This window comes from Amblyraja radiata, chromosome 9, assembly GCF_010909765.2.
Source record: "Amblyraja radiata isolate CabotCenter1 chromosome 9, sAmbRad1.1.pri, whole genome shotgun sequence".
Lineage (NCBI taxonomy): Eukaryota > Metazoa > Chordata > Chondrichthyes > Rajiformes > Rajidae > Amblyraja > Amblyraja radiata.
Genome location: NC_045964.1, coordinates 25,272,381 through 25,297,043, shown reverse-complemented (window position 1 = coordinate 25,297,043; position 24,663 = coordinate 25,272,381). Strand labels below are relative to the sequence as shown.

The 24,663-nt window shown below is 43.9% G+C and overlaps 1 protein-coding gene across 1 annotated transcript in view; it reads right to left on the bottom strand.

The window, feature by feature from the left end:
• fsip1 (fibrous sheath interacting protein 1) overlaps nt 1–24,514 on the bottom strand; it is a 309,058-nt gene extending 284,544 nt beyond the window's left edge. The window contains exons 1-8 of the mRNA XM_033026920.1: nt 24,494–24,514; nt 21,935–22,108; nt 19,291–19,513; nt 16,667–16,735; nt 15,825–15,988; nt 13,699–13,773; nt 11,238–11,322; nt 3,933–4,013 (exon numbers count right to left, since the gene is read on the bottom strand). Coding sequence (XP_032882811.1) covers nt 3,933–4,013; nt 11,238–11,322; nt 13,699–13,773; nt 15,825–15,988; nt 16,667–16,735; nt 19,291–19,513; nt 21,935–22,102 — 865 coding nt within the window. The 5' untranslated portion in view covers nt 22,103–22,108; nt 24,494–24,514. The remainder of the gene's footprint in view (nt 1–3,932; nt 4,014–11,237; nt 11,323–13,698; nt 13,774–15,824; nt 15,989–16,666; nt 16,736–19,290; nt 19,514–21,934; nt 22,109–24,493) is intronic.
• Between the last annotated feature and the right edge of the window lie 149 nt (nt 24,515–24,663).

Sequence of the window (24,663 nt, the reverse complement as noted above, 5' to 3'; positions counted from 1 at the left end):
ACGACTGCTTTGGGGCCACCTCCTGCACCTACACACAACTGACTGACTTCATCCACTTCACCACCAACTTCCATCCGGCACTCCAATACACCTGGACGATTTCCGACACTTCCCTACCATTCCTTGACCTCACCATCTCCATCGCAGGGGACAGACTCCTGACCGACATACATTACAAACCCACTGACTCACATGGCTATCTGGACTACACGTCTTCCCACCCTGCCCCCTGTAAAGACTCCATCCCCTACTCCCAATTCCTCCGCCTACGCCACATCTGTTCCCAGGATGAGACATTCCACACCAGGGCATCGGAAATGTCCTCGTTCTTCAGGGAACGGGGATTCCCCTCCGCCACCATAGATGAGGCTCACACCAGGGTCTCATCCATACCCCGTAACACTGCTCTCTCTCCCCATCCCCGCACTCGCAACAAGGGCAGAGTCCCTCTGGTCCTCACCTTTCACCCCACTAGCCGCCAAATACAACACATAATCCTCCGCCATTTCCGCCACCTCCAACGTGACCCCACCACTCGCCACATCTTCCCATCTCCCCCCATGTCTGCCTTCCGCAAAGACCGCTCCCTCCGCAACTCCCTCGTCAATTCTTCCCTTCCCCCCGCACCACCCCCTCCCCGGGCACTTTCCGTTGCAACCGCAAGAAATGCAACACCTGTCCCTTCACCTCCCCCCTCGACTCCATTCAAGGACCCAAGCAGTCGTTCCAGGTGCGACAAAGGTTCACCTGTATCTCCTCCAACCTCATCTACTGCATCTGCTGCTCTAGATGTCAGCTGATTTACATCGGGGAGACCAAGCGTAGGTTGGGCAATCGTTTCGCCGAACACCTCCGCTCAGTCCGCAAAAACCTACCTGAACTCCCGGTGTCTCAGCACTTCAACTCCCCCTCCCATTCCCAATCCGACCTCTCTGTCCTGGGTCTCCTCCATTGCCAGAGTGAGCAACAGCGGAAATTGGAGGAACAGCACCTCATATTCCGTCTGGGGACCTTGCGTCCTTATGGCATTAACATTGAATTCTCCCAATTTTGCTAGCCCCTGCTGTCTCCTCCCCTTCCTTAACCCTCTAGCTGTCTCCTCCCCCCCTCCCATCCGCCCGCCCTCGGGCTCCTCCCCCTCCTCCCCTTTTCCTTCTTTCTCCCACCCCCCATCAGTCTGAAGAAGGGTTTCGGCCCGAAACGTCGCCTATTTCCTTCGCTCCATAGATGCTGCTGCACCCGCTGAGTTTCCCCAGCAATTTTGTGTACCTGCCTTACCAGTTATACTATTTGCATTAAATAAACTGCAGACCAACTGCAGTTGTTTTATCTTGATATATGACCACCTCTCTGAAAATACTGACAAAGATACTTCCTGCCTCCCGATCGCTCCTCAGTTAATCCAACTTATCCATGCAATTGGAGACAATCTGCAGCTAGTCACACTTCCTGCAAATATTGTCTTCAGGAAGAGATGACTTCTCCCTGATCTCCCAAATTTCATAGGAGGTGCTACTCTGTTTCAGATAGCAGCTATGCAAAGCTATGAACTATAAGCGAGTTTGGTATTCCGACTGCTCATGCCCAGGTCATAGGTCACTCGCGATAAACATTCTCGGCAGCTGTGCTGCTGCATGTATCCAGACCTGCGTTTCATCCGTAGTCAGAATCGAACCCGGGTCTCCCGGCGGGTTAACCAACAGCCCTGGACTGACAGGACACCAGCCCGGAGCAGTGGCGGCCCAGGTTTACAGCCAGCACGGAGAAGAAGCGCTAACTCCACTGCTCCGGGCCGGTGTCCCGTCAGTCCAGGGCTGTAGGTTATCCCGGCGGGACAGGCAGAGTTGAGCTGGAGTTAATAATAATAATAATAAATTTTATTTAATGGGCGCCTTTCACACATCTCAAGGACACCTTACATAGTAATCGGAATAAAAACATATAATCGGAGCAAAACAAGTAATTAAAGACATCACAATGACACAAATCAAAAACAGAATTCAATCCAAAAACAGAAAATCAAAAACACAGTGTGAGCTTCTTCTCCGCGAATACAATAATAGTGGTTGCAAATAGGGGATGACAGGGAGAGAAAACATGGCAATGTAGTGCATTCAGAGTGGGCAAGGGAAGATGGGAAATAGATCAGGTATATCCTACATAGTTCAACGTTACTGAAATATAAACAAATTAAAACTAAGGCGGTACAGTGGCACAGCGGTAGAGCTTTTGCCCCACAGTGCCAGAGACCAAGGACTCGGTGTGCCAAAGGGCCCGTTTTAATGCTGTATTTCTAAACTACTGACCTAAAATTTAAACAGTAATAGCGCTTTCTCACGGGGCGACTTGACGCAAGAGTTAACCAGAGTTGAACATCGTGGGAATCCCGTGCGATAACCGTACGGCATTCGTGGACCACTGTGGACCACCGTGGCGCTAATGGCAGGTACTCGTGTAACTTGGTGACTCGGGAGAAAATTCAAGCAAGCTTGAATTTCTCCAAGAGTGACTTGTACACTTGTGGTTGAAGATTGCAACATTATATGCACGTAGTGGCCAGTGCGATATCCGTATTAACTCTTGCGTGTACCGTGGGAACTCCTGCGAACGGTGAACCCGGAAGCTGGACAGAGGGGACAGAAGATGAGTAATCTGGAATGAACATGCTGTTAGGCTGGGATCATTCTCGGCGAGATGATCTTAGTGCGGGAGACAAGTGTAGGAGAGGTGTACTGACTGTGTGGGCAGAACTTTGGAAGTGATTGCCCACCATTCTCAAAAGCCGCTGTGTCTCCCTGTCCCTCCAACTCCAGAGGAATCCGCGCCCCCTCATCCGCAACCCGGGTTCCTCTGGAGTTGGAGCGGGGCTGGGCTAGAGTTGCTGCTGGCTCTGAGTCTCTGGGATCTCCGTGCTTGCAGTCGGTGTCCCGTTGGTCCTAATGTCTCCGGCCACCCCCCTGGACTGGAACTGAGACTGTGAACTGTGTACCGCCCTTGCCCCCTCCCTCTGCAACTGCAAACAACCCCACAGTACCCAGTCTCAGCTCCTGTACAGGGGGGTGGCCGGAGACGTCACAGCCCGAGCTGCGCCCCCTCATCCGCAACCCCAAGAACAAGACGTACCTTGCACACCATCAGCTTCTGTCCCTACGGGGAGCGTGTTCCTCTGGAGTTGGAACGGGGCTGCGCTGCTGCTGGCTGTGGGTATCTGGGATCTCAGTGCTTGCAGTGGGCCTGGGGGTCGGTGTCCCGTTGGTCCAGACGTCTCCGGTGACTGGCACTGACCTGCTGGCATCGCCGACGTGAAGACAGTGCAAAGCCCCCGCGCCGGTGCAATGGGCGGGGAGCTGAAGAGGGGAGGGAAGGGGTCACACACATGGCCGGGAAGCAGAGGGGTGTAGGTGGGGTGAAACTGAAGGGAGCGACAATCTGCTGCTGCCTGCCCGCTGAGTTAAAAAGTTCCCACGCAAGACTCACGATACACTGTATATCGTGACCGTGGGAACTTTTTAACTCAGCGGGCAGGCAGCAGCCGATTGTCAATTATTAACCCTCCCGCGCAATTACCTTCTCTTTTATGAATGGGGATTCACAATGTTCATTCAAGATTTAACGGTAAAGCTCGGGAGACGGACAAGTCACTCGCACAAATAACAGAAATGCCGAGTACCCGTGGGAACTCTTTATCTACCCCCCGTTATATCGTGTGATATCGTGCTAGACCACGACCACTTCACTCTGGTTACATCTTGCGTCAAGTCGCCCCATGAGAAAGCGCTTAAACAAACAGAAAAAGTCTACCCATTTCAAGTATCAAAGTTGTGGATTGCTTTTTATTTTAAAAAAAGCATTGTAGACAATTGCTCTGCACATTTAACAGAGTAGATAGGAAAAGTAGACAATATAAATACATATTTTTTCTAAATTCTTACCATGGTCCTGTTCATTGCGTTTCCTTTCATAGTCCTCCATAGGGAGTTGAGTGTGGAATATAGACGAAACCTGTTCTGCACCTGATTTAAATAAAGGAAAGGAAAGATTACACGATTGGGGTCACAAATAAATATAGAAAATACAAAATAAAGAAAATTTTATACTGATGTGTTTATACTTTACTACAGGTTTATTTTGTTTTGCATATTTTAGTTGCAATGGACTTTGAAACTCAGTGGGTGACATTTCCTCAGAAAGGAGAATGGCCCATAATAGTAAGATTAAACGAGAACTTACCAGTTTGAAGTTTGATCTGTATTTTATGAGGAGTTACGATGAGGGATTACGTGAAGAACCCGCTCAGTGCGCAGGCGCGGCATACTTCCAAGCAGCGGTGTGGAATCACAGATAGACACAGTTATTTGAAGTAAACATAGTAAAGATGAGGAGACATCAATTTATTAGTTTGATCCATATAATGAGGGTGGGAGCGGAGGGCACGTAATCCCTCATCGTAACTCCTCATAAAATACAGATCAAACTTCAAACTGGTAAGTTCTCGTTTAATCTTACTATTTTACTTCGGAGTCACGTGAGTGACTACGTGAAGATTTCAAAGCTCTGTGATTTCAAACCGTGTAACAGTTTCATTTCACTCACTGCCGAAGTTCTTGAGGGAGGAAGTGTTATCGTAATGAACCAATGAGTCCATTTGTAGAAAAACACAATGGTATTTTTTAAACAATAACAACAAAGAATTAAGTTGCTCCCCTGGGCTTAAATTAAATATTTGCAGTTCGTAAATCTTTACTGCAAATAAACCAGGTTTTGCCAACGGCTTATTATAAAATTTCTGAACGGTCTTTTCCCTTCCCACCATCCTGCTGTAGCCAGGATGTGGTCTATAGGCATGTCCATTCTTTAGCCGTCGACATGGATGCTGCCCTGGTGGAATAAAATTTGTACGTGTTAGTGTTTATCCCAGCAGTTTCTAGCACCTGCTTGAGCCATCTCGCAATGGTTTGGCTCGTACCCCACCATAAGGTTTTTGTGACTGACCCACAAGGCTTTTCATCTCCCTCGAATATTCTGGTTGTGTCTATGTAGGATAGTAGGTGGGTCATGGCACATAACCGTGGTTCTGGTGGGTAAGCCACGACTGGATTAGGTGTTCCTGGTCTGCTCTGTTTGACCAGTCGCTGGATAACGACAGATCTGGTCTGGAGCTGTGATCATGTTGTCCAGTCGCAATAGGTGTAGTGACTGGACCCTCTGAGCGGATACAAGTGCCATCAACATGAGCGTCTTTAGTGTAGCTTGCTCGAGGCCGGGGGATCTGGCTGGTGGCCATTCCCTGAGATATGTCAGGACCACACTGATATCCCAAATATGGGTATACCTGGGCTTAGGGCTTGATATTGTAAATGCCCTTCATCAGTTTTACCACCAGTGGATGGGATCCCATCGCCTGTTGTCCTGCCGCTGGTTTGAGATAAGCAGAAAGAGCACTCTGCGCTGTGTTGATGGCACTGTAGCTGATCCCTACATCGTGGTGTAGATGGCCAGGAACTCCAGTATGTTGGTGGCTGTAGCTGTAGCTGTTGCGTATGTTGTCCATGTTTCATAGAAACATAGAAACATAGAAAATAGGTGCAGGAGGAGGCCATTCGGCCCTTCGAGCCAACACCGCCATTCATTGTGATCATGGCTGATCGTCCCCAATCAATAACCCGTGCCTGCCTTCTCCCCATATCCCTTGATTCCACTAGCCCCTAGAGCTCTATCTAACTCTCTCTTAAATCCATCCAATGATTTGGCCTCCACTGCCCGCTGTGGCAGGGAATTCCACAAATTCACAACTCTCAGGGTGAAAACGTTTTTTCTCACACCTAACCTGGCAGTACTTCTCCCTTTTTTGATGCTGGTTAAGTACTGCCTCTTGGTGGATGTTCGAAGGGATGCCGACATGGTGGTGATGGTTTGTTTGGACAATCCCAGTTCCAGGTAAGGTCTGTTCAAACTTGCAACCCAGGCGTTTAATTTTCTCATGGCATGGGTGTTTAGCTTACCTGGTAGGTAAGTAGCTGATAGCCAAATATGTCTTTCGACATACCATTGCCAAATCATGTTGACCAATTTGTCGCATGATAATGATTTTATGCCACCCATATGGTTAATATAAGCCATCACCGTAGTATTTATCAATTTGTAACCGAACATGCAAGTGCTGCATATTAGATAAATATGCTTTTAAACCATAAAAGGCGCCCAACATCTCTAGATAGTTAATGCCCAGTGTAAGTAGTAATGATGACTCTAGTTTAGTCCATCTACCACTTGTGCTGGATATGGAGTTAGTCGCTCCCCAGCCTTGAGCACTGGCATCTGTTTGAATAACTAAAGTAGGGTTAGTGATAAAGATAGGGCTGAAACTATGCCAAACGTTTTCTGCCCACCACTGTAGCTCTGATATTGCTTCAGTGGGTAAGTTCATGACACGATCATAGTGACCTGTATGTCGTTTTATTGCCCGTACCTTTGCTCTCTGTAAGTTTTTTGATAGTGCAAAGGTCCGAATTGTGTAGCCGGAAATGCTGCTACCATTTCCCCAATTACTCTTGCTACTTGTCGAATAGTTGGTCGCTCGTTGACCATTAATTTGTTGCATGATTGTGCTAATTCAACCATTTTTGCCTTTGGCAAGGTGACAATCATATGGACTGAGTTAATTGTGAAGCCCAGGTAGTCCATGATAGTGGATGGCTTCAACTTAGATTTATCTGGATGTAGGACGAACCCCAGAGTTTCGAGGAGCTGTTTTGTAGCTGATACTGCTGCCACAGCCAATTCCATCGTTTTCCCTACTATGAGAATATCCTCCAGATATGCCATGACAATATGTTTTTGTTTTCTTAGTATTGCCATGGCTGGGTTCAATATTTTGGTGAATAATCTTGGGCTGAAGTTCGCCCATAGGGCAATGCTTTGTACCATCCAGATAAATTTTAGGTATCTGCGATGATCCTTGTATATGGGTACTAGATAGTAAGCATCTTTAAGATAAATGCTTGCCATGAAGTGTCCTTTGGAATTCAGTTGTTTGGCAGTAACATATGTCTCCATTTTGAAATGTATATACTTAACAAATTTGTTTAGTGATGTTAAGTCAATGATGATGCGACAGACACCATCTTTTTTGGTTTTAGTGAATATATTCGATACAAATTCCAAAGGTTCATGTTTGGTCTTTTCGATGACCCCCTTTGTGATAAGTCTCACCAGTTCAGCTGGTCCCTCACGTTTCTCTTTGACGGAGGGAGAAATGCCCTTTGGGGCCATTGTTGAACTGGCGGCGTTTTTTCTGACATGAATTGTATTTTATATCCTGTAATGTTGTTGAGTATATACTTGTCACTCGTGACCATACCCCATGCTTCTTTAAACAAGTGTAATCTCCCCCCTGTTAATAAAGCACCCTTATTCTCTATATGCTGGTAGGGACCAGACCCACCTACCTCCATGGTTATTGGCGATTCTGTTTCTTCATTTTCCTGAAGATTTTGTTCTGACATGCTGGCGATGTTGGGGGGAGGCGCATTTTCCAGAGGGTCCGCTGCGGGCCCTGATCTAAAAGATCTTTGGGGATAATGTGCGGACCCCAAGCGTTCACCAGTCCCATATTGCGGACGTCGACTGGTGGATGCCGTGGGGTGCTGCCGCTTGGGTATCGGAGGTCTTGGTTTGCTCGTCCCGGGGCCTGCCCTCATTAGGCCGAAGGTTTTTGATGCTTCCTGCATCTCCTTCAGTTTTTTATTGAAATCTTTCCCAAATAGCAGCGCGTCCGTCTCCGCAGCTGGGGCTTTACACAAGCCAGCAAATTTGGGATTGAGGGCAGGTCTTATGTTTCCCTCCGGAGATTGTTGATCTCAAATTGTGTGGTACACATTAATGCCAGCACATCCTGCTGGCAGGTATCCATCTCCGTGGTCTCCACGGAACGAGCAAAGGCTGTGATGGCCGACGTCAGGAGCCTTAGGATCCGCTGTAGCTTGAGTTCTTGGGTCCGGATGTGTGACCCACATGCCCCCAGATTTGGCTGTTGACACTTTTTACTTTGAGGGCCTCACCGTTTTCTGGTGCTGTGTTGTTTCAGCACCTCAGCGAGCACCTTTTCCAGTAATGGTTGATGCTGGCCGCCATTCTTGGTTCCAGCGGTGCTCCAGCCCGTGGGGTTGCTACAAGCGGTCCATCACACCCAACAGCTCTTCATGTTCCTGCACCCCTGGCATACTCCCGAATTCGTCCGCCTGCCCCTGTTCCAGACCAGCCCAGCCCTGGTCACCAATGCTAGCCTCCAGTAATGAGGGAGCAGAGGGCAGTGCATGAAGCACTGTGGAGGGGGTGCCTGACCTCCCTCCGCGAGAGCACTCTTTCTGCGCATCTCGCTGGAGCTGCTCCAATTGCTGTTGGATGCAGCTCAGGCGGCTGTCTCTCCTCCATTTAGGTGGAGACATGTCCCCGTCCGATGAATCGGACGCCACCGGCCGGATGCCTGTTCGGATAGCTAGACATCCAGCCCGCAATTCAGGCACTAGCGGGACTGGGCTCGGCGCGGTGATGGGGATAGCGGAGCGACCGGTAATTGTTCCTACCGCCTGTTGCTGCCCCCCCTGCAATGGAACGCTCCTCCGCTGGAGTCGAGCGGGGGACAGGTTCTTCTGGAGCTTTTGTGCCTTGTAGTAGCGAGAGCGCCCCTCAAGCAGCGCGTCTCGCAGGCACCTGCTCCGTGAGCCGCTCCAGCGGCTCAGGCGGCTCTCTCTCCCCCCGTGCGGGTGGAGAGACGTCCCGTCCGACATCGGGAACACCTGCCGAATGCCTCTCGAGTGGCTATGCGTCCAGCCCGCTGCTTCAGGTACTAGCGGGCTGGCCTCAGCACGGTGTCGGGGAATTACGGAACACCGGGTAACGCTCCTACCGCCTGTTGCTGCCCCCCTCCCCGACGGGAAAACGGGGGACAGTTTTGTTCCAGAGCCTTTTTCTCTGCCTGTAAAAAACACAAGCAGAAAAAGGCTCACCTGTAAAAGAAAACCCGACCTCAGGGTACTCACCTGACGGTCCGGTTCATGCTGTAACGGGAGTGCCTAACTCCCGTGGCAGCCGCTGTTGCACTGCTGGTGTAATGCCGCGCCTGCGCACTGAGCGGGTTCTTCACGTAGTCACTCACGTGACTCCGAAGTAAAATCAGGTAAAGGCCTCAGCTAGTGCATTTTGAGGACCTACTCCTAGAATAGCCTAATAGTGTTTAAGCAGCTCACTAATGTCTTTTGAACGCTTTATAATTTTTTGGAAAATCAGGAACATTTAAATTATTTAAAAAAATACAACATATTTACTTGTAAACTAAATTTACTTAACACTCTTTTAACTTGAAAACAAAGCATAACAATTAATGTGTAGGAAGGAACTGCAGATGCTGATTTAAACTGAAGATTTAAATCATAGTTACACAAAAAGCTGGAGTAACACAGCAGGTCAGACAGCTTCACTGGAGAACACGAATAGGTTTGGGTCGAGACCCTTCTTCAGATTGATTTTGGTTGGATATCAATGGTTATTACATTGTTTAATAGAGCATTGTTGCACGTGTCAATATCACTTTCTAAAACAATTCTCATGAGATCTCAGATATATTTCAAGACTGTTTGAATTGACCAATATTTGTGGGGGGTCGTTCATGTGTAGATTGGGATATTTGTAGCCCAAGAGTGTTTTACTGTCATATATCCCAGATAGAATAATGAAATTCTTACTTGCTGCAGCACAACAGAATATGTAAACATAGTACATTGTAAACAATATAATAAACGTGTGTTCAGTGTGTTTACTCACACACATATATATACTCCCTACCATCGAAGGGATTTGCATATATATATATATTGTAGTGGCCTGGTCAAGGTCAGGAAAAGACCAGACGCCACGCGGATTCAAAAGAAGCTTTTTAATTCCAACAGTCAGAGTACACACCACGACACCCTTGTCAGAACCCCTAGGGAGTGTGGTCAGCAAACCCCGTGGCAGACCAACGCCCCTGTCCCTCAATCTGCGAGGGGGATGATCCAAGGAGTGGCCTACCCCCCAGGGACCGCCACAGGACCCCCCCCAAGTACCCGAGGTACGAAACGGACAGGAGGGCGTACACGGCGGCCAACCCGGGTGCACACAACGCTCGGCCCCCGAACAGGCGACTGATCAACAAGTGCGGGGGACGAAGTAGCCAGAGGAGGAGGTACCCTAGACAGAGGCCGCCCTTGCTTACGGGGCAGCGCTACCAGCGCCGGCCGATCGATATCAATATGTGCTGGCATCAACCGCGCAACTGAAACAGTCTCACGCCGACCCCCCATGTCCAGGACGAAAGTCGACGAGCCATGTTCCAAGACCCGGAAGGGGCCTTCGTACGGCCGCTGTAGAGGTGTCCGATGTGCATCCCTGCGCAGAAAAACAAACTGGCAGTCCTCCAGAGCAGAGGGAACGTGCGGACGGAAGGACCCATGACGAGAAGTGGGCACCGGCGCCAGCTTGCCCACCGTCTGCCGAAGACGTTGCAGAGCGTCTGAAGGCTGCTCCACCTGGCCACGTGCCGGCGGGATGAACTCCCCAGACACCGTTAACGGAGGCCCATACACCAACTCGGCGGAGTTGTATATATGTGTGTGTGTGTGTGTGTGTGTATGTGTGTGTGTGTGTGTGTGTGTGTGTGTGTGTGTGTATATATATATATATATGTAAATCCCTTCAATGGTGGGGAGTATGTGTGTGTGTGTGTGTGTGTGTGTGTGTGTGTGTGTGTGTGTGTGTGTGTGTGTGTGTGTGTGTGTGTGTGTGTGTGTGTGTGTGTGTGTGTGTGTATATATATATATATATGTAAATCCCTTCGATGGTGGGGAGGTCAGAGCCGGCGATGGACTGGGCAGTATTAACAACTTTTTGTTGTGGACACAGAAGGGTCTGTAATCATCAATGAGTAATGAGCCAATAACTTTTTTGATAGGATATGAAACATTTGATAGAAAATCAATATGACAAAATGAGTCATTACAATGTTTTCCTTTGATACATTTGTTTCTCGCCTTTAATTACATGTCGAGTTATAAATGAAAAAAACAACAATGAATCACATTGCCAATAACCTCTGCTCTTATGTCAGAATATTTCTCATTAGGTTTGGTAGCTTCAATTATTTAATTGGTTTCATATTATCTTGTACAAATTAGCTAGCCTTTGACTTTCTTCTGACTCACCATTTCCACTTGGTGTCAGTGCCAAGAATCTCATTGTATTTTCTGCCACCTCAGGGCACTCCACCATTCCCTCTGGTTTTGCATTCTGAAACAAAGAAAATTATTAATTCTGGACTGCCATAGTTTTCTAATTTTAACATACAAATTTGCTATTTCATTACACAGTATACTTTGAACATAAATGAAGTATTCTCCTTTGTGACCTTCACAGATTGAAATGATTGTTCTTTGAAACATTTTGTAATTATTCCCCTATGATCATAATTTCTCAAAGAATATTATACCATCAAATAGATTTTAAAATCAATCTGATTACAAGGACTACAGTCATCTCTAATACCATTGCTTGCACCCTGACGATATTAATACTGAAAAAATTATTAAACTTGACAGTAGCAAGTATTTATGTAGGGTTTTCCCTTTATAGAAGATAGTTAGCACTTCAACAGTTAAGAGTGTTGATAAGCCACATGCATTAGAAATTAACCAGAACAATTACATTCTTGCTTGCAGCAGCTTTGGAAACATATTAGATGCAACATCAATTATTGTAAGTAAACTAAACCACTGCAGTTCGCCTACTGTCACAACAGATCCATGGAAGGTGCCATATCTATGGCCCTATACTCATCACTGATATTACTACAGTGACGGGTCAGATCTCAAACAATGACAAGATGGAGTACAGGAAGGAGACAGAAAGCTTAGTAACATGACTGCAGGACAACAACTTCTCCCACAATGTCAGCAAGACAAAGGAGCTAATGCACTCCCCTGTCAGCATCACTGATGCCGAAGTGGAAATGGTCAAGAGCCTCAAAGCTCCTCAATGTAAATATCAGCAACATTTGTCCGGGACCAACCACACTGAATCTGTGGCCAAGAGATCACACCAATATCTTTACTTCCAGAAGACAAAGGAAGTTTGGCATGTTTCCAACAACTCTTACAAACTTGTACAGGTGCACTGTAGAAAGCATCCTTTTAAGATGAATCACAACTTGGTTTGACAACAACTCTGCCCAAGACCACAAGAAATTGCAGAGAATTGTGAATGCAGCATGTATTTGCTTCATCACTTGTCATCATCCAAGATCGGAGGTTATCTTCGGGCAAAGCAGTCATTTCCATGCACGCTTTCAATTCCAGTACATTTTATTTGATATTTACAATATGTTCTCCGCTGCACTGAAAAATACAAATGCAGTGTAGTGTACTGCTTTGCAAAGCACTTTTGTTCACCCACAGGGACAACCCCGAGTCTCCTGACCTACATACCTGTTGCAGACCCAATGTAGGCTTCAGAAAATGCACCTCAACTTCCATCTGGGTACAATGTAGCCTTCTGAATTCAAGATCAAGTTCAAAATCTATATTTAACTTGCTTTTTCTGTATACATTGTCTGCAATGTTAATTCAGTTCTTTATTCTCCAGCAGCACTACCAGACTTGCTAGGTACACTGTATTTTGTGCCGCTCTGACCTGCATCTTACATGACCTTTCATTCTCTCTCTCTTACTGACACTATCAACCAGATAGATCATGGCAATCGTGACCTCATTTTGTTAGAGATATTCCCTTTGTCCTTTTATCCCTCCCCCCCCCCCCTCCCCCCACCCCCACCCCACCTCAAAACCAACTGAAACCCAATTTGTTTTGTCCCTTTGCCAGTTCCGATAAAGGGTCCATGACTTGAAATCTTTTCTGTTTCTCTTTCCACAAATGCAACTAACCTGCTGAATGTTTCCACTACTTTCTGTTTTTATTGATGTTCGGGACAGGTGACCTAGAAGGTAGCCTTGAAAATCAAAAGTGATCGTTTTTAAACACCCGAGTATACCAGATTACACTAATTGTCAGTCAATTAATGTCATCCTGCAGAAGCTGTTTGTTTGAAACCGCTAATGCCTTAATCACATAGAATTTATTGTTGAAGAACTAACAACCCTATGTTGTGGCAGTAAAAACTGGATGTAGCCAGTTATATTTCAGTTAAATTTCAACATTTAAATGTAGAAATTCATTTGGTAACCCAATGTACCAACAAAATCTATATACTGCAGAAAATGGTATTGATTGGGGAACAATATTTTCAGGAAAATTATGAAATTATTGTAGGATTTTTTCTGAACTGTGAATATTTAGCAAAACAAAAATCCCTGGAAATAATTTTGATTGCATGAACAAGAACGCTGACATCAGCAAAATGGAATAGAATATATCCAAATGTGAAGTTGAGAATATGTTCTCTCATGCAGCAGAGTCGAATGAGAATAACTGATCACGATTGTAATAACCAACTTCTTAAAAGATGTCCTTACCCCGTCCCACTCAATATCCTATTTGCATTGTGAGTGAATAAGAGTTAAATAATTCATGTTACATTTCCTGCACTTTCCATTGTACACTACTCTACTTAGCAATAAACATTTTATATTGAATTATTTTCTCAGAACTTACTTTTTCTGCCACTGAGATTCCAGTATTCACATTCCTGCAGCTTGTCTTCTTCTGAATCTCTTTCTTACTCTTTTCCTATCAAATGGTCAGTGCTTAATAAAGGGTACTAAAAAGCATTGATTTTTTATAATCTGTTCTGAATAAAAAGAACTGCATTAGACTATATCTTAATATCTTTTGCCTTTGCTTCTTAATTACCTCTCTTTTCTTGCCTTCTTATTTGACCTTTTTTCCCTTATCTGTACATTTTATTATCAACAGTTTTCTGCTCAATTTAACTTTATTTGTCGTAATCAGCATTTGTCATTAATGAGCTGTGGAACCCACATAATTTTAATTCCATAATGGAATAGAAAAAAAAAAACAGATTTTATGACAGAGGAACTAAACTGCTGAACAACTAGGCAGTGAAGATGAAAATTTACATCCTTTTTACTGTCATCAAAATTTCTTTCCTCTCATTATTTCTTTCCTCTCATTATTTTCTCGGGTTCCAACACAATCTGTTCCGTAAACTGGCATGTTTTATTGCATGCCAATTCTTTAGATATTTTCCAAACTTTTTTTTCTCGTTCATTACCTTGTTCTGACTTTGCATTTCCATTTCCTTCTTGTTAAATAAAAGTTACTGTTGAGATTCAAATTCGTCTTTCAAAAGCCATGTTGAAACAGTCATTTTGTTTAATCTCCAATATATTGCATCTTTACCCATTTTCACATTCACTCCACCACACATTTCTTAAATATACCAACCAAATATCATCTTCTGTTAAGGAACATCATTTAATTTTTTTTCTCTTTTCCATTTTAAAATCCAAACTGCTCTAATTTTGATGGAAACATAACAGGAAGAAGCTGTATTATATATAGCTCACAAGTTTAGTGAAGGGAAATAGAAATTAAAATAGTGGGCATTCACCAATCTATAAATAAAATATCAAAGCTAATTATACTAAATAACTGACTCGTAGGAAAATAAGCTCCGAAATGAATGATATTCACAATGTTGTAAAATGCAATTCAAAATCCAAGATATTATTAACATCTGTTTACTAACTACTGCAAAAACATGCAAGTTAATTCCAACACCTAAAATGTAATATCATGGGAATATCATCCTGTTCAAATTGCATACTATCCCATCTTGGACATTATGCCTTCATTATTTTGGAACAAAATCCCTAGAGTTTCTTAACCAATACCATCATGGAACCATCATGACCTCAAGAATTCAAGACATTCATTGATAATTTTAACACTACATTTTCAAGGTACAAATGAAATGCGCAATAAATGCAACCTTGCCAGCAGAACCCAATCCCCCAAAACAAAGATGTTATACTCCATGAAATAATGATAGTTAATTTCAACAAAAGGTTTTGCTTCAAAACCAGAAATAATTAAAAATCCTGTTATTCTTATTACCAAAAAGTTATAAAATCTCAAATGATATGCAAGTTCATCGTATCCCACATTAAATTACCAGCACCCAACAGAGGTTAAAGAAATGAATTATGAAATTTCAGTGGGTACATCTTCCAGGTGCTGATATCCAACTTTGAATATTTGCATGGCATTTTTGATAGTCATGTTCGCAAGTAGTTAAGAATTAGTTTTCACAATAAAGGTACAAGATTTATCAAAGCAGAACGAGGGGTGGCTCAGTGGCAAACAGCAGAGTTGCTGCCTTACATCACCAGAGACCCGGATTCAATCCTGAATACGGGTGCTGTCTATATGGAGTTTGCACGCTATGATTGCGTGGATTTTTTCCAGTTTCCTCCCGCATTTTAAAAATGTGCAGGTTTGTAGATTAATTGGTCTGTAAATTGTCCCTAGTATGTAGAATAGAACTAGTGCATGGGTGATCATTGGTTGGCGCAGACTCGGTGGGCTAAAGGGTCTGTTTCTGTGCAGTATCTTTAAACTAAACTAGACAGAAAGGGCCCTGCAAATTATTCGTCATAATAAGCTTTATTAGCATTTAAGTATTTGGCTCAAAGAAGGAAAATTACAGCATTAAAAAAATCCTTTAAAATGTAATTTCCATTAGCCTTTAGCTGAATATTTGACGTTGTTAATTGTCAACAACAAACAGATTACAAGCATTTCTAGTGGTATTTTACCTCAAATTCATCCCAAAGCTTTTTCTTCAGCTCTTCTCCCTGTTTCTTTACTTGTCTTTCTTTTTCCTCTGTCAGTACCAAAATCTTATCCAATGTTTTCATTTTCGCTATTGCATGTTCAAGTTGGGGGTCTTCATCGTTGTCAGCCATATCCTCTTGCTTATCTAATATTTATTAAAGGAAGACCTTTGTTATCATTACTTGTATAAGCAATATAACATCACTTGCCATCTTTATTTTTGAAAAATAGGAGCTGTAGATGCTGGTTTATAAAAGAATAAACAAAATGCTGGAGCAACTCAGTGAGTCAGGCAGCACTTCTGAAGAACATGGATAGGTGACATCTCAGGTATGGACCCTTCTTGAGTCCTCATTATTAAAACATCGCGTTTTTAAAATAAAGTTATTTAAAACAAAATATTTTTTTAAATCTTTGTTTTTTGCTTTTTAGCCAACCAAATTGACAAACAAGCTGGCTGCCAGTTCCTACAACCAAGGTCCCCAGTGAACAGATGGGAGAGGAGACTATATATCAAGACACCAGGGTGAGGATAATGTGACAATCACAGCAGGGATTTGTTCAGGGTTGTGATTAATAAGAAGGAGGTTTGTGACCCACAGGAAGGAACACGATGAACACACCTGATCCTCATTGCCGAAGAAAGAAAGGCTACAAGAAATCTGAAGCTCCTGCTTCCAGTTCCTGAATGATAGAAAAACTCATACGGCAGCAAAAATTGTAAAGTAATTGCAGAATGGGTGTTCGATTCAAATAGGTTAATAATACTCCACTAAATATGTAAAGTTTGAATCAATTCCAAAAACCAAAAATAAATTCCTACCAGGCTCATTTTTCAATGGCTTTGTCTGATCTTGGACAATGAAGCAATCCTCAGAATTATCTTCTGAATCTGTTGGAGAAGGAATATTTCATAGAAGAGACAGAAGACAGTAAGACAATATGAATAGTCTTCATTGCATTTTCTAATTAATGTATCGTGCTCATGGGTTGACTATTACTCTTTTCATTTCAGATATTTGTAGTTCCACACTTTAGATTAACTTTATTACTCATCATTACCTCTGCAAATCATACAAAGAGTATAGTTTGCCTTGAAATCCAAATAGGTTCATGGGGAGGTCTGTACGAAACAGATATGTCTTTAATTTAATCCAATGACAATTATAACTGTATGATCTTTCTCCTCTTCACAAACTACTCTTCACACTTACTGTCTAGATATTCTGTTGCACCTTGAAATTGAAAAATGACTATCCACATTAAAATTTAGATGCCTCATACACAGGTGACCAGACATTGCACTCCTTTGCATTCAAAAATGTGCCACCAAGTCTTTGGTTCCACAGTCTGTATTCAGGAGGTTAGCCACAGACAAATCTGGCCTCCTGAATCAAGGTCTGACCAGCATTCGTAGCAACCCAGTGTCAATCTTAGGGGGTGGGTGGGAAGAGAGGGGAGTAAGGGGGGGGGGGGGGGGGGGATGGGAGAGGCAACAGCAGGGGATTTGAATCCAGCACTTAGTAAGAGACAGCAGATGCATGATAAGGAGAAAGTGAAAGGCAAACATCAAACTTACATTTTAGCAGCTGGCGGAGAAAACAAATTCAGAGTCTGGGATGGTTCAGGAGGTAATGGGGTCCATTAGGGACACTTCAGGAGTGAGCTGTAGATCTAGGGTGAAGGAACATGGTCCCACACTCGGCCAGAGGTGTAACAAGATGTAACAAGACCTGGAAATACCTCATGTCAAACATCCCCTATTACACCACAAACAAAAGCCACCCAATATCTGAGAACTAGAACCTCAAGCACTCGCCATGCATTCTCATGCTCCTTTTGCTTGCTTAGACAGTTGTTGAAGTAGCTTGAATAGCAGTACCCAAAGGGATTTGAGAATTTCAGGTCAGGCCAACAATGAATCAAGAATTGTCCAGGTCCAACCCAGGTCCTATCGATAATAGAACAATTGGGCAAACTGCTATATTATTTCAGGAATCAGTGTTTGTAATGTCACCATTGCCACTCTGCCAGTACCCTTTCTGTTGCCCAATCACCCAGCCACCTCAGGCTGCTTTATCTGCACCAGTAGGATATAGTCTGAAGCGAGGCTATCTTGACACAAAGTCAATCTCTAAGACCATCTTCCACCACAAGATGCAGCCACGGGGGGAATGCAGAGACAATCAACCACGTGCAGAAGACAAATACTAAAGGAACACAGAAAGATAAGCGATTTGATATGTATGATTTGTGTCATTTATTAATGTAGCTTAAACTTTAGTTCTATCATTGTGTTCCTTTGCAATGATCAACACCAGATGAAAGTAATGTTCTAACTGTAGTCCAATGGTAAAGTGCCACTTCAATCACTAAAACAGCAATTGGATCAGTTGGTTATAGACTGTTTAATGACAAGAGTGCTTGACGTTATCTTCTACTTTTTCTTTCCCCTCTGACTGCTGTGCACAATTCCCAGCAAGGGCTTAAGCTCACATACCTACCATGTTTAGGATCTTACAACAGATAACCACAACTCTAGAGATCAATGATTGCTGCTAAACAAAGTTCAATTGGGAACACAATGGAAACCCAAGTTGACAGCCCAGGCAGATATTTAACAACAACCATCTTTAATAATTTGAAAGTCAGTTTCTGAATTAAAATCCTGGCCCACAATATTGTTGGAAGACAAATTGCAGTTTACCTATGGGTTTACAAAGTCATGGCATCGAGCAAAGTATTTTCTTTCAATAAGAAATGTACTATAGCAAAGTTTATTTCCAACTTTTATTAGGATCAGGAAATAACTTGATTGTATGAAGCAGTGGAGATTGGACGGTGTATTGGTTTGGCATTGTGTCCTTTTATTCCTGCACATTCAACAGAAACTACTATTTTCAGTCACTCTATTGATTGAATGAAACCTCATCCATGGCACAAAACAAAATGTCCACTGGATGTATACAAGTTTAGTCTTACAAGATTTAGTGGATTCCAAATGAAATCAAATTTTGCAGTTTGACGGTTTTCTCCTTCTGGCAATAACTGGCATCTAACAGGTTTAATTAAAAAAACCTCAAAACACCATGTCAGACTGAACATAGGACAGATCTTCAAAATCACCTCACATGGCATTCTATTGGCAAATTTGCTCAGAGGGACTCCAAACAGACCCAAGCTTTGTCACTGGATTCCATTCACACAGGCACATTCACTGTGTGTTGTAGGCCAATTCGGTACTTCCCAAACATATTAGAATTTATATAGTTCACCAGAAAAAATACGGGATCATGAAATCATATGACGGAGTCCCTTTAATCAGCTTACGTAACGGCCAAATAGCCACAAGTAAAGATTATTCTGCAAAATAGACTGTTAATAAAATGAGTTGTTATTAAGGAATATTCTCAAGTTTTTAAATATCAGAGCATTGCTTTAATATACCTGATTTATCTGAAATCTGAACTTCCCAGGTATTAGATTTCATTTGTTCCCTTGGTGAGGAAAGACATTCATATTGTTTTCCAGGATCCATGGCATTTGTGCCCAAGGTCTTCATTCCATTTTGTTCACTAAACTTTTCCAAGTCACTGTCCATGTCATCAAAGCAAGAATTAGTTGAGGAATCTGCAGGGTTAAAACAGCCTTCCAAAGACTGGGATCTATCCTGCAATCAGAAGAGTAATTTTAATTTAGCTAAATGGTTCTTTATCTCAACTACACTAACAATTTATGCCGAGAAACCAATGTTCAACTGATAAGACACACTACACGATCAATGCCCGGGACATCAGTGAGTTTCAGTTGTGTGCCTACTACTTCAATTTATGTTGGGCTTTGCATTTTGGTCCATTAAGTTTATGCCATGTTTCACAGCAATCTCTCAATCCCATTTGTCTATGTATTGCCTGGTAGCCCATTCTCTCTCACAAATGCCCATCAATTGAAAACTGATTTTCCTTTCACCTACCTACAAGGGGGTAATTTGCAGTAGGTAATTAACTTTCCAACCAGCATGTCTGAGGAGGAAATCAGCACGCTCAGGAAAACCCCATATGAACATTCAAAGGATGCGAAAGCTTCACAGAGACAGTACTGGAAGAAAGGATCCAACCTGTGTTGCTGGATCTGTCGTGCAAGAATAATATAAACCTCTGAGATCTCTACAAACAGATCTTAATTTTTTTTTGTTTAGTTTAGAGATACAGCGTAGAAACACTCCCTTCTACCCACAGATTCTGTGCCGACCAGGGATCACCCCATACACTAGCAGCATCGTGCACACTGGGAACGATTTACAATCTTTACCAAAGCCAATTAACCTAAAACCCGGTATGTGTATGCAGTGTGGGAGGAAACCGAAGCATCCCAGGAAAACATACAAACTCCGTACATACAGGATCTAACCCTGGACTCCGATGCTGTAACCCAAATTAACACTCCGATACAAATTAAGAAAATCAAGCTATATTAAGCCAGGTAAAAGATTAGCCATGGTCTTATTGAATGGTACAGCAGTCACAAGGTGCCATAGAGCTATTCCTATTATTTATTTTATTCCAATACAGTGCAGTCGCATTAGGGCACAAAATTCCAGATTACGCAAATCCAAGATCATCACCATACTTCCAAGCGCAACAACAAACTCGTGGGACTAGGAGTCGGCGCTCATCTTTGCAACTGCATCCTCGACTTCCTGACCAAGAGACCCTAGTCAGTGAGGATAGGGGACAAATCATCCTCTATGATAATACTCAACACTAGTGCTCCGCAAGGATATGTTCTCAGTCCCCTTCTTTACTCCTTGTACACCCATGACTGTGCAGCCATGTACAAATCCAATTCACTTTACAAATTTGCAGATGACACCACCATTGTGGGCCAGATATCAAATAGTAAAGGAAGGAGATTGAGTACCTCGGGTCCTGGTGTCGAACCAACAACCTTTCCCTCAATGTCAGCAAGACAAAGGAGATAGTGATCGACTTCAGGAAGTGGAGCATAACACAGACCCTGTTTGTATTCACGGCGTCGAAGTACTGTCGAAATGAAAGCTTTAAATTCCTAGAAGTAATTATCACCAACAACTTCTCATGGACCACCCATATTGAAATAATGGCCAAGAAAGCACATCAACGCCTCTATTTCCTTAGAATCCTTAGGAAGTTCGCATGTCCCCGACAACTCTCACCAACTTCTACAAATGCACCGTATAAAGCATTTTATTAGGATGCATCACAGCATGGTTTGGGAACAGCTTCATCCATGACCGCAAGGAATAGCAGAGAATTTTGGACGCAGCCCAGACCATCACACAAACCAACCTCCCTTCTATTAACTCCATTTACACTTCACACTGCTTTGGCAAGGCCAACAGCATAGTCAAGGATGAGTCGCACTCCAACCACTCCCTCTTCTCCCCTGTCCTGTTGGGCAAGAGGTATGGAAGTGTGAAAATACACACCTCCAGATTCAGCTACAGTTACTTCCCAGAGCAATCCTGAACTACTATCTACCTCATTGGAGACTCTTGGACAATCTTTGATCGGGCTTTACTGGGTTTATCTTGCACTAAACATTAATCAAATTATTTCCTTTATCATGTATTTGTACAATTTGGATGGCTTGATTGGAATCATGTATTGTCTTTCCGCTGACTGGTTAGCAAGCAACAAAAGCTTTTCACTGTACCTCGTTACACATGACAATAAACTAAACTCAAATGCAAACTCATGTACATCCACATGGCAGCATTTAATTTGAAATTTGATTAAGGAATTTCTAGGCCAATGTCTCTCAGTTTCAGTGTCTGAAGTTGGGTCGCGACCCGAAACGTCACCCATTCCTTCTCTCCAGAAATGCTGCCTGATCTGCTAAGTTACTCCAGCATTTTGTGTCTACCTTCTCTCAGCTCAATCACGTTGGGATGAAAGCTCTCTACCCCAATCATCACTGCCATTTTCTCATTTAGAGGCATTAGTTATGGCAATGGTTACATTATTGTTTACAAATTCATCTTATGGAATTGTCTGAAATAACTGTTCAACGAGAGGAAATAAAGTGGATGTTCGGAGCACATGCAGTTTACCTGGGATAAATTTGGTTCAGGCGTTAAAACCATCATTGCTCCTGAGCAGTGTACACTCTGTCTTCGCCGGTCCAGTGAATGACCGCTTGCCACTCGACCCCCAGGGCGGGTTCGAGAACCAGTTGCTGAACATGCAATTTCATCAAACTGGCCTCTCACTATGTCCATTATAATCTAAAAGAATCAAATGTCTTAAATTAATGCACATGACAATGTCAGGGAATCCCAATGCATGTCAGCATACAGCACCAGAATGAATCAGTGATCGTTTACTACTTGACTTATGAATCGGAAAGTCCAACGTGAAATCTTCAATATTTTAAGACCTTACTACAAATACCACCAAAACAGAACAACTGCTACTTGTTACAGAGACATATAAAAACAGTCCTCGAATATAATCAAATACTGTAAGTTACATTTTTCACCGCTTCAGAACATGTGCAAGCATGACACAGGAACGGAAAGTGAACTTTGTTTTTGGACTGTCTATTTTCAAGAGTTGGAGATTAAAGATTGCGGAGTCAGGGGATATCGGGAGAAAACAGGAACGGGGTACTGATTGGGGATGATCAGCCATGATCACATTGAATGGTGGTGCTGGCTCGAACGGCCGAATGGCCTACTCCTGCACCTATTATCTATTGTTAACAGAGGAAACCTGTGCATTGAGTGATACTGCAGTGCAGATCATGCACTAGTATCTCTTGTGGTCAGGCTGCAAATATATTAGGCAAGATTTTGCATGAACACGAAGTGAGCAGCAATCATTCATTTGACGTGCACCTTCAATTGGATTGGATAAGCTAACATTGTTTTCTTCAAAATAGATAACATTGGTAGGAAATTTAATTGATGAAAACAAATTTGAGGGGCCTCGATAGCGTCCAATTTTTAAATAAACTGGTCAAAAACTAGGGAGTAAGGATTTTAAAGTAATTTGCAGAAGGATTGGGGGGGCAGAAGAATAATAATACTTTCATCCCAAGCATGGTAGGAGTGAGAAATTAATTGCCTGAAAGTGTGAGTGTTGCAGAAAACTTATTTGCATTCATACAGTACTTGGATTGCTACTTGAAATGCCAAAGTCTGCAGGTCGACAGACCCATGTCTGGAAAGCTATTTTTTTCAACCAGCATTTGTGATGGACTCAGTAATGTGCATTTTCCACATGCCTTTAAGCAAATTGTTTCAATTGTTCCAAAGCTAAGTTCCAACATATTATTAACAAACTTTTCACATATGATGTAACATAGACCTTTTACAAGGCAAAATTACAACTGCAAATATGAGTAGTCCAAGTAGCACCCAAGCCACGTGCACTCACAAAAGCAACACTGTGCAGTAAGTATGCACGTAAAAATAAAAAAAAGATATGCAGGCATATGTTGCAAGCACTCCATATTATAAGAAGGTGATAATACAGAGATATAGGTAGTGCTCTCCATGGGCAGGCAGTACATTTACTGCCAGTGCTGTACATAAGCAAGCTGTATATTTAGCACAAATGCCGTATAAGTGCTACAGGCGGACTGTTCTTTCAATGCAGCGATATACACAGGCAGGTTGCACACTCATAGTGAGTGTTATACAGACAGACTGTACCAGTGTGCCAGCACTATTCACTAGTTGGCTGTACACTCATTGGCAGCATTGTATCCAGGTAGAGCACACACACTGACCACAGACAAGCTGGAATCCTACTGCCAGCACTGTACCCAGACAGATTGCCTTGTTATTACCAACAACGTACACGGGCAAGCTCCATGTCCAGCTCCAATGTTGTGCGTGGACTTTTCACACCTTGCCTTCGCTGCTCAAGGGCTGATTGCATCGGTGCTGCCAGCACAGTGCACCCTGCTGGTGCCCAGTGACACCAATAGCAGGGTTGCCCTGTGCCCCTCCAGCAGGGTGCCCTTTGACACCACTGGCGAGGTTGCCAGTGCTCTGCAGGCTGCGTGCCCTGTGCCCTGCGGGGAGGAGGAGTACCCTGTGCCCTACAGAGGGAGGGGTGTCCTGTGCTCCCAACGCTGTGGTTGCCTGGTACCCTACACGCAGGGTTGCCTGGTGCCCTGTACCCCCACCAGCAGGGCTTCCCGGTGTTCTGTACCCTACAGGCGGGGTTACCAGGTGCCCTATACGCGGGGTTACCTGATTCCCTACACGCAGGGTTACCTGGTGCCCTACACGCGGGGTTACCAGGTGCCCTACAGGCAGAGTTACCTGGTGCCCTACACACAGGGTTACCTGGTGCCCTACACACAGGGTTACCTGATGCCCTACAGGCAGGGTTACCTGGTGCCCTACACACAGGGTTACCAGGTGCCCTACACACAGGGTTACCTGGTGCCCTACACACAGAGTTACCTGGTGCTCTACACACAGGGTTACCTGATGCCCTACAGGCAGGGTTACCTGGTGCCCTACACGCGGGGTTACCAGGTGCCCTACACACAGGGTTACCTGGTGCCCTACACACAGAGTTACCTGGTGCTCTACACACAGGGTTACCTGATGCCCTACAGGCAGGGTTACCTGGTGCCCTACACACAGGGTTACCTGGTGCCCTACACACAGAGTTATCTGATGCCCTACACACAGAGTTACCTGGTGCTCTACACACAGGGTTATCTGATGCCCTACACACAGGGTTATCTGCGCTCACTCACTCACTCGTGTCCTCAGCCTCTCTCAGGCGCCCATAGCAACGGCGCTCTCCGAGGGTTGAG